We start from the raw sequence: 23,313 nt of genomic DNA, 5'->3' as shown, positions 1-23,313 counted from the left end.
CGTCCATCTGCAAGAGTGAGTGAGTATAGTCGACAGGTGGCACTTCAGGAATAATTTGACAGTAGTCCAATAAAGCTATATCTATGTTTTGATTGTGCCGCATGCACCCCACCTAATGCTAAGATAACCCCCCTCTCTTTTGTTGGTATAATCTTGCTCCACCCAAAGTGATGCTTTAAACTGGACCCAGTCTGAAGCTCTTCACTGTTCTGTATGTGTGCGTGTGCGCGTGTGTATGGGTGTCCTTATACAGAGAGATACATATATGTACACACAGTCTGGGTATAGTTGAAATGGAGACTACGATGGTAGGATCACAACTCCACCCATTTTTTAATGCTTGTCACGTATAAAAGCCAGGCAGAGCTTCGAGTGCTCCATTGTGGCCACCATCTTAACTTTTTTTACCATACCCTGCAGACACCCTGCACACACACACATAAAAATAATTTTCAGTAGGCGAGAGAACTCTGATTGCTCTCTTAAGCCGTTGAGATTCTAGCTAGCGCTTCTCACTTTTGTTTATACAGTCTTAACTTTGAGTAGGCTCTGTGGTGCATGGAGAGTTATTACAGTACATATTAATCCAACTGTTGCAAAACATAACAATTATGTTCTTTAAAAAAATTCTCCTTGCATGTATCTGTGGTTGAATAGAACAAAGTCAAAGTTAAAAAAAACATTTTAAGAGAGCTAAATATGCTATATACTTTTTTAAAAAATGATTTTTATTTAAATAGCCAATGCTCTGCTGTAACTGTAATTATTTTATAGTTCTGTCCTTCGCTCCGTGTGTATTTCAAGGAACGTGGATGAGGCCCTAACAATATATGTTGCATTTAGTACATTGAATAGAACTTACAACTGAAAGAAAGAAATTTGGGTGGAGTTGTTTTTCCCACTGCAGCATGACCTGCATGGAGTAATGTTGCTATCCTTACTTAATGCAGAACAGCAAAAGGAAAAGAAGCAAATCGAAACAACATCACCGTAACAAAGATACAAAAGACAGAGAGGATGGGGCAGAAAAGGTGTCTCTGGAATCCCAAGAGTTGAATGGCTGTCAACTGAATGGCTGTCCTGGAGATACTTTCCCTGGCAAATGCGCCAGTGAAAAATCAAAAAATCCTCATGAAGAAAATAGCTGGGAATACAAGGACAGGGCAGAGACAAAACCAGAAGTAGCAGGTCAGTGCGTGTATGTTATGATCAGCTTGATTTCCACCATTCTCATTCAGCCAGGATTTTGTCTTTCATAGAGATGGATTCAATTCAGTTCTGATTCATTTTCTCATTTGAAATCTTCAAATTCATGGGCGTTTTTGTTCAAATTTGCCTTATTATACACATTTTTGCAAGGAAATATATAATGTAATATGATGTAATATAATATAAATAATATCTTTTTTCACTGTTCAAGGAAATGTTTGTGTACACCTTTCTCTAATATTCATTGAAGATACATCAAAACATTGTAAAAAATGTACATTATTTAATACATACACATATGCATCTCTACATTTTAAATAATGTAAGTTTCTATGATGAGTTTCAGCTTGCATATTGATTTGAAAATGTGAATTGGCATTCAGATGTGAACTAAACCAATTTTTCCCATATCCTATCTTATATGATTAGCCTCATAGCTTTTACTTCCTTCTTTCCTTCTTTTTGGTCTCCTTAGAGATCATTTTATTCAATTGTTTTCTGTTTTTCATACTGTAGTACACCTGCCTGAGTCTAGACATGAATGTCTTGAGCCAGTGTTTTTCTCCACGATTGGTCCGTGCTGCTGTTCTTTCCTCTGGTACCTTCTTTGTTGCTCCCCTTTTTCCTTTGGGTGTTGTTTCTCTTGTCCTAATGCAGCAAAATAGCTAGAATGTAATATTGTTTGCTGGAATTATTTCAAATTTTTAAACTTCTGTGTGCTATCATGCATTGTTGCATTTACTCATAATGCATATCATTTATTCAGAGTACAGCTGCAGCAGTACGTCCCCTTTTCTGATGGTTAAATCATTGCTGGAGGCAAGCAATGCTGAACCAGTCCAGCATCGCCTGTACTCTGATCTGTTTTAGTCCACCTCCTGTAGAGGTTTCTTACAACTGCCCTACCAACTATGTATATTAATAGCGATCACAGTTATCTGTCTTTATATAGCTGGTTCTGCTGAACTCCAAGTATGAAAAGGATGTTTAGGAAAGAAAGGTTGAAGTTGGGGACCCAACACTGCCCTATGATTATTAAGGAAGTATATATCTTGGAGAATGCTGACTGCTTGTTGGAGAGGGTTGAAAAATTGGAAGGGCATGAAATGGAGTATCCTAGAAGAGAATATTCTTTTTGCCAGCCCTGAATAAGAGTACCAAATGCTTCATCCTTTTGTTATAGATCCCACCTGTCTCCTACAAAGACCAGAAATGTCTTCCATATGACCATATTAGCATATATCCATCCTGGGCTTTTATAGCATTTGGACAGGAAGTAAAATATATATTGGCAGCCATAAGAATCATGTACAAATTTGTTGCAGATGTAAAGCTTCCAAACTTCTGAAAGTTTTTGGTCAATATTTTCAGCATGAATAGTCATAAAAATACATTAAAGGAACATTCCAGGAGAAAGTTGGGATATGCTTCTGAAAATCATTTTCAAAGATGTGTATCTTACAAATGCTAATTTAAATGTGTTTCCCCTAAAGAAACACATTTCCTTAGTGTTTAAAGAATCCTTTAAGGTATTACCACCATCTGGCCAATGTATTATTCAGACCAAACATAACTGGTATGTATAAGTCTGCCATAATAAAGAAAACCCTGTTCCAGAAAAACAAACTTGCAGACAGGTGTGGAATATATATTGTGGCTTGTTAATAGACAATTAGCCCACATGAAAAATAATCAAGACCCACACATAGAATTTCACAGATGTTCCGTAATAGCTTTTGTTAACTATGAAAAACTACCTGCAAATTCAGTGGTGTCTTGATTCTTTTGAAAAATGTCCATCAGCTAAGATCTTAACAGCAGTTCATTCTGTTTCTTCAATCTTACAGAAGTTAGTTCTGTTTCTTAAATCCCATGGGAATTATAAAAGTGTGCAGTCGCTCAGTGGATCTAAGACAACTTTTGGTTTTTTTAATTTCTGTATTGATATAAATTATTTTTATCGCTTTTCTGTGCAGCCAGATCATTAACATTCCGGTTATCAAAATGATGAAACCAAAATGTAGAGCTCAAAAGCAGCTAAAAAAACACAATAAAATATTTTAGAACAGAATTGGAAGAGACTTAAAAGCACTTTTGCAATACCGTCATGTATTCTATCAAGAGATCTTGTTCTTTATATGGCTAAAACTACCCCATCAACATCTAAGAGTTACTGTCACACTTGAAGGAACTTGCAAAAGTGTAAACCTTCAGGAAATAAAAAATAAGAGCTCTGCAAACCATTTGGAACACCACTTTGCAACACACCCTTCCTATGACTAAGAATCCTAACTTAATCAGATTGCTGAGGTGGCTATGACTATGGAAGATTTGGCAAACCTACTGTACTTTAACACCATTTCCTGAGTCCTCTGAGCATGCACAGTACACACTTCCACCAGAATGGATGACAAGGCAAAGAACTAGAAAAGGTGGTCTAATGTATGCTTAAAACAAGCTTCACACATTTGGTTTACTTCATGGATCCCCAAATTCTTCAGCTTATCAACCCCTTCGTGAAGTTTCAAACTGTTCATTGACCCTAAAACATTTATTATATGACAATAATTTAATAAATACTAGTTTAACTAGTAGTACTATGAATAACCACAGCAAAACAATAATAATAATAGATAATAATGACGTCATTAAAAATAGATAATATTTAAAATATGAAAAACATAACATATCTTTTTTTTACTGAAACTGTTGATATCCACCTCACTTTCAGGACTAGGGACAGGCAAGGAGCTCTATAAAAAACAAAAGATTACCAAAGACTTTTTCAGATCATAATCCTGTGGTTTATAAAAGAAAATCTAGTTCTTTTAGATGGAGATTAAATGAAATGTTGCTACAGAAAAAAGCAATAGTGGAGGATTGTAAAAAGAAATTAAAATAATTTTTTGAAAATAATGTAGGTAAAGGCACTGATTTAAGAATGGTTTGGGATGCAAGCTTTTATTAGAGGTTATTTTATACAACGTAACAGTGATCTCAAAATGAAGAGTCAAGAGAAAACACAAGCTATTTTGGATGAGATAAAGAGAAAAGAAGAATTACAGAAATTTCCAGAGAAGATGTATTTCTCAACAAATTAAGCTTTTACAATGACAGTTATCTATGTTAAAAGAGAAATGGAAATACAAATGAATTATGTAAAGCAAAAAAAATTGAGTTTGCAGATAAACCAGGGATATAAATTATGAAAAGAAAAGAAAATGATATTGAAATTACAAGAGGGAGTATAAATGTACAATGTGGCCATACAAAAAGCATTTTATCAGTATTATTCTAATTTGTATAAAGAAAATGACATCTCTTTAGAGTAAATAGATGAACATCTAAAGAAACAAAAATTACTGAGAATTACAGAGGAACAGAGACAAATTATGAATGGACCTGTAACAATAAGGGAAGTTTCTGAAGCTGTAAAAAAGATTAAATCAAGAAAACTGCCTGGACCAGACGAATTATCTTGTGTTTATTATAAATGCTTTGAGGGTGAACTTTTACAACCTCTATAAAACACGATGAATTCTGTCTTACAGAGAGGAAAGATGCCAGAGAGTTGAAAGAGGCTAATATGCACTAATACTTAAAGAGGGACAAGATTTGACAAGCAAATTGAGTGATATTGCTCCACAAGAAACTGTAGAGCAATATCACTATTGAATAATAACTACAAGTTGTTCACAATGATTCTAGCTGATAGACTGAAAATAATTTTGCAAGAATTTATTCATGAGGATCAATGTTGGTTTTTACCTAAAAGACAGTTAAAGGACAATGTTAGAAATGTGTTGGACATTTTTGAATATTTAGAACAACATAATGAAAAACAAGCCACATTGATATTCGTAGATACAGAGAAGGCCTGTATTTGAACTAGGCTTTCTTATTCAATGTTTTGGAAGATATCAGTTTTGGAGAGAACTTTATAAAAAGGGTAAGATCGATTTACACTTCATAGAAACCACAAATAATTCTTAATGGAGATCTGACAAAACCCTGTGAGGGATGCCCACTGTCTCCTCTCTTGTTTATTTTGGTTCTTTAAATATTGAATAGAGACATAAGACAAATGAGAGGATTGTGGGAGTAAAGATTAAAAAAGAAAGTTATGAGTTAAGGGCTTTTGTAGATGACTTGCTGTTGGTTTTAGAAGATCCTTTAAAGGGAATTGAAACATTAATGGGCAAATTAAAAGAATTTGGTGCATTAGCAGGTTTCAGGATTTCATAAGCAGAAGAAGATATTAACAAAAAATACAAAAATATATTGGAAAAGTTATTAGAAAGATTTAAACTAGACAAAAAAGTTATGGTTTTAAACATTGTAAGACTGAGTTTGAAATAGAATTGTGTACAAACAATGAATGTGTAATTGCTAACATGTATAAACTTTTATTGAAATTTGAAACAGAACAAGTAAAAGAATGTATGATAATTTGGGCTAAAATTTTGGTTATAATATACAGATGGAACAATGGGAAAATATGTGGTTGAAAGGATAGAAATTTACACTATGTTATAATCTTAAAGAGAATTTTTCTAAAATGCTGTACCATTGGTGTATGTCATCAGATACATATTTAGAACATATTCCTCTTCTCTAGATTAGCCATTAACGTAGAGTTTAGATTATGGTATACTCTTGGTATTTCTTGCTTCAGGGATTTTCAACTTCTTAATCAAATAACATTATTTGATACTGTCTTGACAGCTTTTTTCATTTTAACACTGTAGGACTGTAAGAATTATAACACAGCAATATACATGAAGCACTGTATAAATATTAAAATGCTTGATGAAACCTACAGGGATATAATTAAATACCTACATCAGGGTAGGAATTCTTTGACCGTGCTTTATTGGCTCCCAGCACAATCCCCTCCAGAAATCATGGTGTGTGATCATGAAAGATGAGTTAGAATTCAACAATATCTGACAAGAGTAAAATTTTTCTTGCTGAGTGACTGGTGAGCTATCTCTAGCCAGATAAGACTACAGTATAACTGGCATTAGAATCTGAAACAGATGATAGGCACACAGTGGTACTATGAACCTAATCTTAGAGTAGCATGACCCTTTTAGAGCAGGTTGAATGCCTGGGCAGATTAGGTTTTAATTAATATTTTTTAATTTATTTAATCAATGTTTAAGGCCAACAAATTTGGGCAACTTACAGAGAATTAAAAGTAATAAGAACAAGAAAAACAATAACAAATGGCAACTGTACTGGAAAGGAGAAGCAAATTCTGCTATACCACAGTGGGTTTACAAGTTATCACCAACCTAGTGCCTGTAGGAAGAGCCAGTCTTTAATGAGCTCCTAAAGGTCAGCAGGACTGGGGCCATAGGGACCTGGGAGGGTGGGGGGCTGTCCAAAGGACAGAGAAGGCATGCCTCCTTGGTTCAGAAGATGACACTTCTTCACTGATGAGACCTGAAGCATACTAATCCATCTTCAGACCATCTGAAAATGGCAGTTCTGCAAACAAATCCTACTAAAATAATTTCTCCTTTATTTCAGTATTTCTTTCCCTGAGAGAGAATGTTTACTGTCTAAGATACTACTTCTGGTCTTCCTTGCATATCACTACTGTTGTTTTATTTGTTTTTTCTAGACAAAAAAGAAGAACCCACAAAAGTATCTATAGAGGCAGGACGAAATAGCACAGAGCTTCCTGATACTTTCCAATGTTCATCACAGCTTCAGTGCAATGTCGGTAGAACAAAATCAAAAATACCAGCTACCAGCATCAAGTCACCTGTCCCTGCATCTCATCTTGAAGTGAAAGCAGAAGATTCAATCCAAAAAAGAGGTAACATAGATTGTGATGCAGTTCAGTTGGATAAATACTTATTACTGTTCCCAGTTAGTATTACTATAAATGCTACATCACCATCGATTCCATGACATGTAATATATTTTGCCTACATTGTAAATGCAAATATACTTCTTATCTTATAGACAACAACTCTGGGAGCAGCTGCCTTCAGTCACAAAATCACCTCTCATAGTGTCAAGTCCACAATGTCCACGCCCCAATCCCGAAGAATTCTCATGCAACCAGGCCTGGTTCAGAAAATGCTTCTTTATTTTGTGGTACATGTAGCTTTGAACAAAACATTGCTAAAACTAAAGCCTAGAAAAATTTCCCTCTATTTATCCCCCCTCCCCTAATTGCTTTGGCGCCTCAATTCCTCTTCACCTGGTGGTGACCTCTTCCCTTCCTCCCACAGATACATAGCTCCTTCCTGGCCAGCAGGCCCCCACTGGCCTTGCCTGCAATTTGACCCGGCCTCATTGCCCATATAAGGTTAAGCTCCTCACCATCTCCCGTGACTACTCCTATTACAACCCTTAACTACTAGCCCCCCTCCCCAGTCACAATTGGCAGAAGCAAATCAAGCAAACTCCCATTGACTGCTATGTTTTGTAAATTAACAATTGTTGGTTGATGCAGGTTCTGACACATAGGTTATATGAATGGGATTCTTCCAGTGGCTTCTGTCTTTTGTACAACATTCTACCAGCTGAAGTTAGGCCATGATGGTGGATTTGTAGCCTCTTTCTCCTTAGCCTCTAGGATTCCCCCATCCCCCTCAATACACAGAAGATTGGGAGAACAACCTGAATGAGGTTAACACTGGAATGAAATGAATAAGGACAAGGAGGGAAGATAGAAGGAAATCCCCAGAGATTAAGTATAGGCAACGTGCATGAGAGGAAAATCCATTCATTGCCAAAATTAAATTATTAAATGAAACCCTGGATTGATGTAAGAGTAGTGAATTTGTTTTACATAAAATAAATATTGGGATTATTCAACATGACGTTTTAAGTTTTCAAGTCAAGGATATGATATTGCAAAATAGGGAGTAACTGAATATTTTTGAACTATCAGGAAGTAATTTTACTTTTGAAGGATCTACATCCAATTACAGAAGGAGAAAAATGCTATAATGCGTGACAAAATTGAAAATGTTATGGGTTGTAACAGTGGTGCTGCATCAAACATTCAGTTCCATTCATGATGTGGAGTGAAGGAGAGGGTAGAATAGAATTCAGAATTGAAGGGGGGAGAAAGAGAAACTTGACGTACTGGTGGACAGTAACTCTTATCTTTTTTCTTCTGTAAAATATCCATATGTCCACACACGTTTTTTGTGGATTTTTTTTAAATTCTCTGCTAAAGAAGCAGAGAAAAATTGAGGAATGCCAAGGCTGTAATTAAATCATTTGCAATATGCAATAAGTTATATCTGTTTCACAGTGAAACAGTGAAATAAGATTGACAGGAATCTAGCTGTATCCTAGTCTTCCAGGTCTACCATGCTATAAAATCAAGGTTTTAAATTTTGGTCCTCTGTTTTGGCTATTACAGTGTAAAAAGTGTTCCTAATGTCCAGTACAAACTGAAGAATAAATTTAATCCTGCATTTTTGTCCCTTACAATGAACAATTTCTCAATTATGCACGGCCAACTGAAATATCTTCTTCATATAATTTTCAAATACATCAATTAACTGAAATAGATCAGTTAATAAATTTACAGAGTAATAACTACACTTTGTAAGTTGATAATATTCTAAATGAAATTGATAATTTATTATTCATTTTGAATGCTAAGATAGGAAAATAGTATCACTGACTTCACAGAACAAGTCATGTTTAATTTTGCATGTAAATGGACAAGAACCAGTTTATTTTTTAAAAATGTGAATTATTATATAACAATTTATCAAAACATTACATCAGCAAACATTAAAACAGTTTTCTCAAAATTAAATTCAGGTGTTATTTATAACTATTCGTTTTGATAAAAAAAAACATTGCAATAAATATTTATAATGGCAATATATATATTAGGGAATATTATCCTTAGGACTTCTAGAATGCATTTCTAGGCTATTTAAAAATAACTGTAAATTGAGCTTATATTTAATGCACATCTATTAATAGCTACAAATAGTAAATGAATCTGCCACATATGATTCTTCCTAGTTTTAATCTCATGGTTTTCTCCATCCTCTTTATAAAAAAAATGTGGGCTTTTAAAGCAAAATTCTATTCCATCCTTAATAGATTGTAATCAGGCAGTTTTTTAAAATCAGAAATCTTTTACACTCTCACTAGTTTTGGAATGGTGTGAAGGGTGATTTTCTATATAAATTGCCAAGATAATTTAGAGATACAATGTGTATAGTGTTTAAAGTTTTTAAAAAACTGCTTTCTTGTGGATTCTCTTTTTTTCTAAATTTTATAATTATTTTCTTAAATTACTGTACTTTTAAAATATAGTTTGTATAATTAAAAATCACTTTTAAATATATCCAGAATGTGTACTGTATATATATTTGTGTGCTTGCTTCTTAGATAACTGATCCATTTGTTTTTTTCTTTTGAATCAGGCTTGTTAGTGAAATAGCAGTTGATGAGCCAATGTGTTTTAGTGGTTGAGGTGTTGAATCAGAACCAGGGAGGTCATTACTAGCCATGAAAGCTCTCTGGGTGACTTTGATTCATTCTTCCTCTCTCAGTCCAATCACAGGGTTGATGTGGGTATAAAATTGGAGGAGGAAGTGCATGGTGGCCTACCTCAAGCTCCTGGAAGAAAGCTGGAATATAAATGCACAGAACTAAATAAGGATGATGGCTGTTTGTACTTATAGGTCCAAATATTGAGAAATCTGTTAAAGATCTTCAGCGCTGCACTGTTTCACTGACTCGATACCGCATGATGGTCAAAGAGGAGGTGGATAATTCAATAAAGAAAATTAAAGCTGCTTTTTCTGAATTACATAGCTGGTAAGTAGAATGGTTTAAGTATATTATAAAAGACATGATTCTGCTCTCACTGATTTCATTGTATAAGGAAGACTTCTTTGCTGCTTGAATCAACCCTCACTTTGATGTTCCCCCACCTTTATTCTAAGTAAGTAGGAAAGGACTGTATTTGAGACCTACTCTGTGGTCTGGTGTTTCCCAACTTTTTCTTTATGTGGACCACCATCACTGGCTTAAGCTTTTGTGGACTACCACAAAAATCAGGAATGAGAAATGTAGTGTCTGTGGGCACTAAGGCACATATTGGGATGACATCCAGGGAACACCAAATTTAAATAAAATCAATGTAATTTTTCTTTTAAAAGTACCTGATATTTGGCAAGATCGCAATATTTCACAGAAATTTGGTTTCCCAACTGAAATTTTGGGTGAAAAGACCCAGGTCTTCAATATTTCAAATGAGACCACAAAAATCTTGCAAGATGTTTTGGGCATTTTTAGAAATTGTATTTGGTTTGGCATATGCAGTAAAGTCCATCTACAGGAGTCTACTCTGACAGATCACCAGATTGGTGTAAACTAGATTTTGGTATATTTCATTTTTTCTCTCTGATCTCATCATTTACTTTCTTTGTCTTAACTATTTCTTACTACTTTTCTGTGCTTTGCATAATGTTGCTTACCCCAAAAGGGAATAGCACAGTGGGTATCTATGGATGGATTTAATTATCACCTTTAGGTGTTACATGAAAAATAAGAAATTAGACACAATCCTAATTTATGTTCATTCATACTTAGGAGTGAAAATATTTGAACTCATTGGAAGTTGCTTCTGAATAAAAATGTGTAATATTAAATACATTTTAAGAGGTAATTCCAGAACTTTTTAGAGCTTTCTACTGGCAACACACATCTATTTATTTTTTTACATCTGGTCAAATAGGTCTTGCAGATCTTTGAAGCAACACAAAATTATATAAATATTGATTTTCCTTAAGGGAAAGCAGGGTGAGTATGAGGACTTTCCAACATTGAGATTGCCTTGGAAAAAATAACCCTTCAGTGTCTAAGTGGGTTCAGTTTTATATCCTTTATCTTTTCAATACTGGTTTGCTTTCAGTGTTTCCTAATAACACAAGTATACAAAGTTTCTTGCAAAATGTGGGAGTTTTATATAGGCAATATTTTACGTAAAAGTTAGAATTGGCCCATTTTCAGCTTGATCTGTGATGTGTTCAGTATGAAAGGAAAAATGGCCAATGCCTCTTCTCTTTAGCATTAGGTGCTGGGTTGTTGCCTGGGATAGGAAGAACAAATCCTGATTTAGGATTATATGTGAATCAGGCATCTTTTGGGGGATAAAATGAAGAATTCTGTATCCTTGCTTATTGACCTTGTTTGTTCACTTTTTGTGTGTGTGCTATAGAGAATGTTTGAATAAGGCAAGCCTTTCATCTATACATCTTCACAGGCACCTAAATTTCAAAGTATTACTGTACTGAGCACCTTTATGTTAGAATCTAAATAGTCTAATATATACTGTTATATGCTAGTCATTCTCTTAATTTTTTCTTTGTTCAGTATTCTAAGCAGCTGGAACCTTATGTTTCATTTAAGATAAAAACCCTCAGCTTCACAGGATATAATATTTGTACACATTAAAGTCAGAAGCAATCTTTATAAGCTGAGAACTGCAGTGCTTGGTTTTAAAATTAGAAACCTGACCATACTGAGCCATACATTAGCCTAACTCTGTAGGTTTTGTTTCCATAAAGAACAGATGTCAAAAAGAATCTGCTTGCACTTTGTATGACTAATACATTTTATTATAAGGCAGAAGCTTTCATAAGCATGGAATGGCTAAACTGATGTAAGATTTAAATACTTGAGGAGGATGACAGAATGGTTTTGCACATGGAGGTTCCATAGGGCACAGATTATAGGTACATTATTAATTAATAATTGTAATGGGTTTAAAAATCTATCATTTAGACCTTTGAGATAGCCTGAGGCCTATTGACTGTAAGCTAAGCTTAGCTGTCTCGTGCTCAAGTTTCCTTGTGTAGTTTCTTTGTTCCAAAACTGTAACTTTGAGATCAGTAATGGAATGTCTTGGGAGGTTGAAATACTCTGATATTTCTTTGCCTTATCTTGAGTCCTGATGTTAAATTTGTGTCCATTCATTCTTTTGCACCAAGTATGTCCTTTTGTCCTAAGTAGAATCCAGAGGGGCATTGCTGGTAGATGATGGTATATCTCACATTAGAGGTAGAGCATGTGAAGGTGAGAGGAAACTTACGCCTTACAGGTAGTCCTTGGTTAACGATGGTAATTGGGACTGGAATTTCCATCACTAAGTGATATGGTTGTAAAGCAAGTGACTGCGTCACTTAGCGATGGCAAGCAGACCTACAGGCAGATAAGTGGCTGCTGCCAGGCAGGGGAGGGTGCATGGGTAGCCAGTGCAACACGAGTGCAGCACAGCTGGGGGTGGCTGCTGCCAGGTGGGGGAGAGTGGAAGCAACTTGGCGGAGTCACTTGGGACTTTTCCTGCTGGCTTCCATTGACTTTGCTTCTGGGAGGCCAGCAGGGAAGGTTGCAGACAGTGATCATGTGACCACAGGATGCTACAACCATCGTTAGTGCAAGCCTGTTACCAAGCACCCAGATCACAATCATGTGACCGTTGGAGTGCTGGTACAGCCGGAACTTCAAGGACCAGTCATAAGTACCCCTCGTTCAGCCTTGTCATAACTTTGAACAGTCACTGAACGAGTGGTCGTTAACCAAGGACTACCTGTATAACAAAATGTGTTAGTCCAACAAGCTGCTACCTGACTTTTCTGACTTTCAGCTACTGTGGACCGAGCCTCCTTCTACAATATCTACATAAAGAACAGATGAAGTAATAAATGAAAGAGCAGCTCAGTATATCCCCAGCTTATAGATAAGAGCTCCATGAAAGGAAAATTATTTTATGTGTGTGTGTGTTAATAGGGGCACAATTTCATTAAAATAAGAGAGGTTGGAAATAAGGAAGTAAACAGTGAATTTTGCATCTACCTAACATTAAGAACATTGAACTCCATTTGCTAGAATAATTATCCAATGTTTGAATCTTCTATCAAACTTCCTTTTTGCAGCCAGAATAAGAATGAGGTTTACTTTGGATTACTGTGCAAATCTTGAGCATTGTGCCAATAGAATACAGTTGATATAATAATGGAACAGTGCTATATTCCAAACCATTGCAAAAATATGTAATGTAATGGCTATCCTCTAGGGATCATAGTTGAATATAAAAGGTCTACCTATTTTTTTTTTCCTAGCCAGGCAGCATTTCTATTCATCAGTTATTTGACTGCACTTCTAATCACTTTTCTAGATCTGCAATCATGCATATATTTGCATTAAGTACCCACATCTTGTCCTTTTATTAGGCATATTCTGCTGAAAAGATGCAAAGTTTATGCTTTTGAAAGTGTCTGTTTTGGTGATGGAAAAAAATTGCTTTGGCCATATTTAGTTTTTTCCTGTGCTAAATAAAAGAATGATAAGAATTTTCAGTGCCAAGCATTAGACATTAAATTAGCATCATACTTCCATGCTTCTCTAAGGGCCTCTTCTCTGAGGGCCTCTCCCCACAGCCCCAAAATGCCCTGACAATGTCTTTTTTTGCTGTTATACCACCATGATTTTCCCTTCATCTTGTCCACAGCTCGTGAGGGGGGTGAGTTATCCTTAGCTGTGCTAAGTATTTAGAATACAGTATTTCCCCCTTTATTCCAAACCATCCCAAAACAGTCTCAAGACTGTAAAATCTGTTACATTTTTATCATTATATTATTGCCAGCATGAAGTAGTGATGATAATGAACATTCTTTATAGCATTTATAGAATTCTATTCTATAGCCATGTGTTTCAAACGCTTTATTTTATTTTTAAAAACTTCCTCTAGTTCTTCCAAATCTATTGTTCTGCCTAGTTTCCATCTCAAGTAGTGAAGCTGAGCTTTTGCTAACTATCTACTTAAAGTCTGATTCTTTATCTAAACTTCCCCATATGGTAAACTTCACCATTAATTGTTCCAGGAGTATCTCAGATTACTTTCTCTGTCTGATTTTGTTGCCAGGACCACATTCTTTCACTGTGTAGTGAATGTATGTGCCAATAATGTGGCATTTTTGTTATTACACTCATAATATTCTTAAATAAATAGCAGGAACATCATAGGTTTATTTATTTAAACAATTTATATAGCTTCCCATCTCCCAGTGACTATGGGAACATGCAAAGTTAAAAACAACAATGTAATCAATTTAATTACACCAGTTGTTTCTTTTAATTTCTAGTTGCCTACGAATATTTTTAGAGCCATAGAATTAATTTCAGCTTTTATGTTTAGAATCTTCCCCTTTTTTATGTCTGATTATAGCTCTTTAATACATTATCCTGCTGCAACTGCTTTAAGCACTTTGTATTGAATAGCTGATTGCTTAGCTCTCTGGAATTTTCTTGTAAATAATTTTGAATAGTTTGTTTTATAACTTCAGAGTTTTGAGAATTTATCGGCAAGACTAAATTAAATATCCAACGTGGGGGTATGTTAATAATTGATTCCCTAGTGTAACTTACATTATATTGGTGCATGGTCTGCTATTTTAATTGGACTTACATCTATACTAGTCATCCAGGTTTTTAGTCCTCCTGATAGTAAGATATAATCAATTCCAGTATGTGTTCGTTGACTTATGAATAGTATGTATAGTTATAATCATCACCACATCTTTCTCCCCATATAGCTACCAATTTATATTCATTTAATTAATTTATTTAATACATTTTAGAGCCTCCTCTGATTCCAAATGACTCTGGGCAGCTTATCATTTAAAAAAGCAGGTACAATAAAGAATAAAGCAACAGATCATAAATATCCAGAAGGCAAACTCTCTATAAATCATATACTCAGGTTTAGATTTTTCAAATTTCTCAACTTCAGGTTGATCTGCTAAGAGTTCCAATTCAATCTCTGTCTAAAATTATTTCACATTCTGCAAGAAGTTCAACTTGTGACTTACTGAGGCCATAAAGAAATACTAGGGAGTAGCAAATGTGCAGGCTGCCAACCCGTGCCCCACATTCCTAACAACCAGCCAGCCGGCATCTAAGATTCAGTATGTATCAAGAGGGAAAACTCTCCTTTCCCATGTAGGAGGGAGTGATGTCTTTGGCTCGTAGGCACGGTTGGATACCCCAGTTCTTCCCACTTCTGAATAGGAAAAAGCTTTGTTCTTTTAAAAGAGAGAGGACTCTGAGGAAATGAAAAAGCAAGTAGAGTGCAGGAGCCCTGCGGCTTTCACAGACCAGGGTTAGGGGAAGTATGTCGTGTGAGGTGCGCCTGGAAGGTAGGTGATAGCAGCAGTAATTAGCAGATAGCTTCCCCTGGGCGGAGGAAGGACCAAGGTACCTGGACCCGTTGAGCTTCAGGAAGAGGAGGTTTGAAACATCCAGTCTTTCGCTACGTAGGCTCAGCACTGCCATTACCTAGGATAACCTTGATCCCATTTCCTATCTCTTTTACAAATACATACAGTATCTGCTGTTATTTTTTTAAATTTATCTAATAGCATCAAACTGCCTAGGATAATAGCAACATGTTGTTTGGGGGGTTTTTTCTTTTTCTTTTTCTGGTTCCTTGGAAGACTTTAAATCATGTTGATATATCTAGCTAGATGCCTGGCGAAGTCAGCTAGATGCTTTTAAGCAGCCATTCTCCTCAGTGTCCTGCCATGTGCCCATTCTCATTTTTTAAAGAAAGAATGTGCCAAATGTTTATCTGCTAATCTGTTTGCCTTAATCTTTAAGGAATTTAAGTATGAAGGAAGCATTTAAAGTATTTAAACTAGTAAACTGATATGATTGATAACTGAGTTATTTGTCCAAAGAGATGATGGTTTGACTGTTTTAGAATAAATTATCTCCTCCAGAGGACTGTGATTTCAGAAAACTCAGAAGTTTGCTTTTGGCACAGTGGACACCATGTGGTTTCTATTGTCTGGAGCACTTTTCACAGCATAAGCTGTGGCATGAACTTCATCCTCTTCTGTTATCTTTGCCTTGAGCAACTTTGAAACGAAGCCAGCAGTTTTTGCTAGGAACAGATATGGATTTTCCATTCTCAGTGGATCTATGGCAGACAAATGCCGACAAAAATGAATTACTGCTAGGATTCATCCTCTTCCAGAAATCAATTGTGGACTGACCACATGACTATGCAATATCATGTGGTCACTTAGTCATTTTAGGAAGTGATGGAAAATTGAAGCAACTTCTGGGGAGGGTCCCACACTACTGTGAAATGTGCAGGATACTTTAGCTGTGAAAAGAGGAGGAGAAACAAAAGCCCTGGCCACTCTGTGCTTTTTTCAAAATAATTCTAGAAACACACACACACACACACACACACACACACACACTAGACCTAAGGTACGTGCACATTTCATTAAAAAAAAAATACAAGTCTGCTGGAGTGGAAATCTGCCCTGGCCATAGAATGTGAAATAGAATAAAGATACAGCTTTCTTCATATCCAAGCTTACAATACTGTGTTGTAGGAGAGGCTGCTTTTGTCAACAGAATTGGTTTAGAATATAGCTGCCTATTTAACAAGGGCCTGGTGGCAGAATCACATCTCACAAGAGTTAAAAATAATGGCAGTGCTTCCTGATCGTTTTTTGAGGTGCATACAAGGTGATGATATTTATCTTTAAAAAAGAAACCAAGAATTAAGGATAGGGGTGGAATGTAGCTGTTGGCCCACTTTCTGTGGTGTCCATTCCACTTGAAAAATTGAAGTGTCACCGAAACAGTGTCACCGCTTTCTGTGATGTGGAGAATAATAATTGGGAAGGGAATTTTTTTGATTGCAGCAACATTCAAGTTGTGTTGGTGGCCAGCTGGTAAGCAGTAGCTTTGGGGATTTGAAGACAATAGGTTCAAACCAGGGTAAAAGGATTTTATTGAGTAAATATTAAGACACATAAAGAGGGGAAAAAAGTTAGTTATATCTAATCACATCCTTTTGGCTTGTCAAGAACTACATGAAATGACAATGGATGCCTGGAGCAATCTGGCAGCTGTATAGCACCTTCCTGGATCTTCAGGTCTACGTCCAGGTTCAAAATATTTAGGATATTTTGCAACTTCGTTATACTTTCGCAAGGGATAGGAAACATGAAAAATACATCACCTGGAGATGACTAGAAATTCTGGTCCCAATTGTCATCGTAAGTCAAGGACTACCTGTAGAGTTAAAAGGCTCAATGTGAGAAGGCTCAAGTTGCAAGAGGCTCAAACCAAAAGAAGTTATATTCAAATTCCAACAACTTGTTAAGTAACCCTCCTTGCACTTTAGACCACTTAAGCTACTGTTTTAAACTGTATATTCTATTGAGTTTTGATTGTGCCTTATTTGATATAACAGTGGTACCTCAGGATACGAATGCCTCTACTAACGAACTTTTCGGGTTACGACCAGCTCTGGCCGCAAAAATTTACCTCGATGTGCGAACTCTGCCTCGGGGTACGGTCATTTTTCCGCCCTGACATGTGGTCCGCAGCCATTTTTCCGCCCCTGACACGTGGTCCGCGGCCGTTTTCCCGCCACACCGCGCGGCGCCCAGCCGTTCTCCCGCCGCGCCACATGGCGCCCGGCCATTCTCCCGCCACACTGCGCCCGGCTGTTCTCACGCCGCGCCCGGCTGTTCTCCCGCCACACCGTGCCGCATCCGGCCTTTTTCCCACCATGCCACGCGGCGCCCGGCCGTTCTCCCGCCCCTGACGCGTGGTCCGCGGATGCCAGAACGGATTAACGGTAATTAGAGTGGTACCTCGGGATACGAACGCCTCTACTAACGAACTTTTTGGGTTACGACCAGCTCCGGCTGCAAAAATTTACCTCAATGTGCGAACTCCGCCTCGGGGTACGGTCATTTTTCCGCCCTGACACGTGGTCTGCGGCCATTTTTCCGCCCCTGACACGTGGTCCGCGGCTGTTTTCCCACTGTGCCACGCGGCGCCTGGCCGTTCTCCTGCCGCGCCGCATGGCGCCCGGCCATTCTCCCGCCGCGCCGCACGGCGCCCGGCCGTTCTCCCGCCCCTGACACGTGATCCGTGGACGCCAGAACAGATTAACAGTAATTACATTGAACCTTATGGGAAAATTTGCTTCAGGGTGCGACCAAATTCGGAGGGCGGAACGGATTAACAGGATTTACATTGAACCCTATGGGAAAATTTGTGTCGGGTTACGACCAACTCGGGATACGCCCAGAGTCATGGAACGCATTAAGTTCCTATCCCGAGGTACCACTGTACTATGATTTTGTTCATTTTATTTTTTATTTTTTGAGCACTAAAACCTTTTTGTTAACTTCTGGAGCATTTGTTTGTTTATGTATTTAACAATATTTAAGTGGTTGCAGAAGTGTAAAGTAAGTCTGTTGGTCAAATCAGCTGTGTGAAAATGAGATTCAAAAAATATATTTTCTGCTCTAAGAAATTATCTTTATCACGCGCAGATCTTCCAGATTTTAATAGCGTTTGCATATCAGTGGTTTTAGTAAGCCCCACTTCATAGTTTACTGAATAAGACATGAGCAAGCAACAGGAGCAGTTGAGAGGCTGCTTCAACTGGAAATTTATGCTAGTGGAAAGTAATAATGCACGTGCAAGTGAGATGCCCAATTTTCACAAGTCCTCGCAGCCACTCCAGCTCTCCTTGCCATAATCCATACTATTCCAGAAAGTCCCCCAACTCTGAGAAGTGCTGCTGGGGACTGCAGTGACTAGGTGGGCTGCTGAGAGGCGTCTTTCGTGCACAGGAAGTGTTTTCCATCAGCTAAAAGCAAGGTGTGGATCATCCAATCCCAGTGGTGGAAATAAGCAAGATGGACCAAAACAAGCATTTTCAGATTTCTCCACCTGTAAGGAAAGCGCAACCAAGACAAATACTGGCCTTAAGACAAATGATTTCAGCCATCAGCACCTCAGTGGAAATTTGGAAGCAATGCCTTGAAATAAAGCAGTTGTTCAATGGGACTTGATTCCAAAACAAATGCAGAAGCCTGATCACAGCACTTTTTTTTTAATCTTGCAGAAATAAATATGTAAATGCCCCAATGATAAATTATGATGTCCTATAACTGATTATTGAAATATCAGGAAAGTTGTATTAAGTATGGGAAGAAAATAGTGCTCTGTAGCTAAATGTGGAATCAAGTGCCACACAGCCCAACGTACAATGTTCAGTTGCCCTGTAACCTAGTTACTTCTGCCCCCTAAAAATCTCTCTGTCCGTTAGAAATTTCCATGCATTCTGGTGATTTCTGAGTTGGAGAGGGAGAGGGACTTGACAACGTTTAAATGTTTCTTAAAAGGGGGTTGTGTCCTGAAGGAGAATGGTACAGGCTGCCTACTATCGCTAATGCAATAATTGTGTGAATGGTCTTGATGCTCTATCACTATACTGAATAAGGGGAATCTGTGCATAGAGTGCCATCTACAGAGAAAAATTAATGGTAGTTGTGTAAGTTGCTTCTTAAGCTGTGTTCTTAAATCAATTCTATCCATAGAACAATATGTTCCAAAAGGCAAAGGGAGTAATTTAATTAAACACAGTCAAAGTCCCAAACCATGAAAGCATTGCACAAACTGAAGCAGCATCAGTGGTTCTTTCTGGAGCAAAGCACAAGAAGATTTCCCCCAAGAAACATTCAGCCAAGGCCCAGAGGATCCTGTGATGTGTTTGATCAAACTGTTTTCTCTACCTCTCAGAACATCTCCTGTGTGTCTTTTCCTGTCTTGCGTTATAGTTCAGACAAAGATGCATTGATGTGGCATTTTTCTGAGCATTTGAATATATATACCAGTACGGTAATAGGAAAATTTGACTGTGTGCATAGACTGGCAAGCCCCAATGAGCATATATGGTATTTCCTTTCAACTTACAGATTAGATGGGGAACTGATATTCAGCAGCAAAATAAATCACGTAGATCAATAAATGTCCAACATATTAACACTTTCCATATTTTTTCACATTAGAACGCTCTTTTAGAATCTATTTTTGAAGTTTCTAAAATCCAGTTTAACAGATTAAATTGAAGCAAGGGAACATTAACAGAGAAGATGAAACCATGTTCAGTTGGTAGAAAATATACTATTATGTTCAACATTAAATTTAAAAAGTGGGATCACATTGTGATATCATCAGTGTGGCTGTGATAGCATTTCATGAGTATCATAGAAATGAACAACAATTAAACCATTTATAGAAATCTGTGATAGCAACTGCATTTGACATAACCCACAATTCCAAACTAAGAGTTATAAAAGTATAGGTGATTTGGTTTAAGTCAACATCTAGTGAGTTTATATAAGCATGTAACACCAATACAAATAACTCAACGTGTGGGCAAAAGCGTCGTGTTATTAGCCAGATAGCATTTTCTTTTCTTTTGTTTGTAATGGTTAATAGTGGACCTGTGCACTAATACAAATAGAACTAGATCTCTTTTAATGAAATAATGTATTTGATGAATCTGAAGCAAAAAAAAAAAAAAAGTTGATTTCTTAAATTTCTATTTTTTTCCAGAAAGCATTATTTTTCATAACTGTTACCATACATTCTGTTTGAAAACCTTTTTGAACAACATAATTAATTAAGACTCCTATTTTATTGTCCGAGAGTTAATTATTTTGTTTCCATTTTCAGTATCATCGACAAGGAGGTGGCTTTAATGGCAGAAGTCGACAAAGTTAAACAAGAAGCCAGTAAGTAGAAATTAAAATTAAAACTTTTTCTAATGGCAATGTTTATTTCAGAAGTAACCTTGGATATTGTATGTTTCAATTTGGACATGAATTTTCCCAACTAAAATCACAGAGACTGTTAGAATAATTTAGGTGCTATACATTCAACAGTTAGGCATTTGAAACTTATCATGGATTGGAGAGTGAACACTGAAATATTTCCAACAGTGAAAATAGGTCCTTCCCACTTTTTTCTTTTTTCAATTTAAGAAAAGAATATTTCACTTCCAATACATTTCAAATCATACTAGACAATGTGGCCTAAATTAATAAAAGCATAAATCCAATATATAATGTTCCTCCATATTTTTACACCAGAAATAAAACAATTCAAGTAATGCTTGCTAAATTTGTTCAAGTCAAGGGTGGAAGAAGGAAAAGAAAAAATTGAGATTGAAACAAGATTACTAATGCTCAAGGCTATGACATCTTTTGCAGAAAGCTGATAAAACAGTTACTTGTGATAAGTTGGTTTCCAAAACTGCACCAACAGATTTGGGATGATTCCCCCCTCTCTTTTAAGATACCCACTTTTCTGAGAAAAGGCGTTCCTAGAAACTGCAGTGGGGAAGAGAAAGACTGGAATTTCCCCTGGGTGAGTGGAAGGCTGTTAAAATAGCATTAAGAGGGGTAATCCCATTCTGACCTTTTTAGGGAAAGGCAAGATACAGATATTGTAACACACGGAAACCAACAAAGAAAGGAGTCATTTCATGCATTGATAGGTGACTTAATTTATCTTGGTGGTTATCTCTTCAACATGCACATTTAACATTTCGCATTATCCTATTTTCTTTGGCAGTAGATATTTTGACTGCACGTCAGAAAAAAGCTGAAGAATTGAAGAGACTAACAGATTTGGCAAGTCAGATGGCAGAGACTCAGCTGGCTGAATTGCGGGCTGAAATTAAGGTCAGCTTTTAAAGGATATTCCTCTTGAAAATAAGTGTAGTTGTATACATGCCAGGCATTCTATTTCAGCAGTTAGCACCAAAGCTGGGCTCAAGCAAAGTATAAATCTAGCCTTTTAAGAATGTTGTCTTAAAGCTATGCTATCACCCTTATATGTTGTCTTAAGATTTTGAAAAGTAATATTCAGATTCATATAAGCAAAGTATTTCCTGCTTTTCTTTCTAATTCTACGAACATTGCAATAGTTCTTTTTGTTTTCTTTTGAGTCTTATGCTTTATCTTCCCTGTATAATTGTAGACTTTTTTTCCAGTGACAAATATTCCCTCCATTAAATGTGAGGATAGGATATTGTACTTTTGATTCTGAATCAGATTTTGCAGTAGCACTTCACAAAGATAAAAAAACATTCAAACTTATATTCAAAAATATTCAAACTTACATTCAAAAAAATATTCAGACAAACAGATTGGAGCATGCATCTCCTCAAAAGTCTTTTGTTCAACAAGTTGGGCTTCAGTGTGATTTTCTAGTTATTTAATCATGTGAGGCTATTTATAACAATTACTTTCCCCTTCATTGTAGCACTTTGTAAGTGAACGTAAATACGACGAAGAATTGGGTAGATCTGCCCGCTTTTCCTGTGACATTGAGCAGTTGAAGATGCAGATATTACAGTGCGGAGAAAGTAAGTTGTGGTAGAGTCTCCATTCCTCTCAGGTTCTTAATTAATTGCCCATTAGAACAGTTGTTAGAACCATTTTCGTAGCTAGTAACTATACTGGATACCCTACTGCCTTTGGTTTAACTTTTCTGGAATTCATGTCAATATGATTTATCAATATGATAAAATCTGCATTTTTTCTTTGCAGTTTTCCATCCAAAAAACAATTACTCCTCAAGAACACCATCCAGTACATTTCTTCAGTCACAAACTTCAAAATCAGCAACCAAACTACAAAGTACATATAACCAAAAATATTCTAATCAGACTCCTGCCAAGACTTCTGATCATAAAACAGCAATAACTAAAGGTTCAAGCCAAGTTATCCCAGTTACGGAATCATCTTCTCATGTAATTTCAACAAATAAACAGGTAAAGACCGAGAAAAAGTTTTCTCAGTGAGTCAGCATAAAAATTATAAAGTAAAAAATTTACAGCTGCATGAAAAACATCATGTAGACACATAGTTGGAATTACTTTCATCAAGTCAATGTCTTCCCAGAATCAGGAATTATTTTGAATGCTATATTATTAAAATACTCTAAATCAATGTTTCTCAACCTTGTCAGCTTAACAGTATGTGGATTTCAACTCCTAGAGTTCCCCAACCAGCCAGTCCATGTGTCTTCAAGTTGCCAAGATTGAGAAACACTGATCTAGATTCTGGAACACCTTTAGATTTGATTTATGTGTGTGACCTCAAGAGACCTTTCAGCTGATTGTCATATTCCTAAAATTTAATTGAGCAGAACTTACATTCTTTTCCAGTCCAGGATGAGACACATCAATTAATGAATTGAAAA

The 23,313-nt window shown here is 36.6% G+C and overlaps 1 protein-coding gene across 4 annotated transcripts in view; it reads left to right on the top strand.

The window, feature by feature from the left end:
* SPATS2L (spermatogenesis associated serine rich 2 like) overlaps positions 1 to 23,313 on the top strand; it is a 69,451-nt gene that overhangs the window by 41,643 nt on the left and 4,495 nt on the right. For 3 of the 4 annotated variants that reach the window (XM_088135668.1, XM_088135669.1, XM_015889672.3), the window contains 7 exons: positions 951 to 1,188; positions 6,839 to 7,036; positions 9,891 to 10,026; positions 20,779 to 20,837; positions 21,679 to 21,788; positions 22,372 to 22,474; positions 22,659 to 22,882. In XM_088135668.1, coding sequence (XP_087991794.1) covers positions 951 to 1,188; positions 6,839 to 7,036; positions 9,891 to 10,026; positions 20,779 to 20,837; positions 21,679 to 21,788; positions 22,372 to 22,474; positions 22,659 to 22,882 — 1,068 coding nt within the window. The remainder of the gene's footprint in view (positions 1 to 950; positions 1,189 to 6,838; positions 7,037 to 9,890; positions 10,027 to 20,778; positions 20,838 to 21,678; positions 21,789 to 22,371; positions 22,475 to 22,658; positions 22,883 to 23,313) is intronic. The other variant, XM_025172617.2, reaches the window with a different exon arrangement.

This window comes from Python bivittatus, unplaced genomic scaffold (genome assembly GCF_059951505.1).
Source record: "Python bivittatus isolate LINGU-HERP-01145 unplaced genomic scaffold, Pbiv_v1 ctg000200_np1212, whole genome shotgun sequence".
NCBI classification, from domain to species: domain Eukaryota; kingdom Metazoa; phylum Chordata; class Lepidosauria; order Squamata; family Pythonidae; genus Python; species Python bivittatus.
Note: the sequence above shows the minus strand (reverse complement) of the source record. Positions and strands in the feature narration are given on the sequence as shown.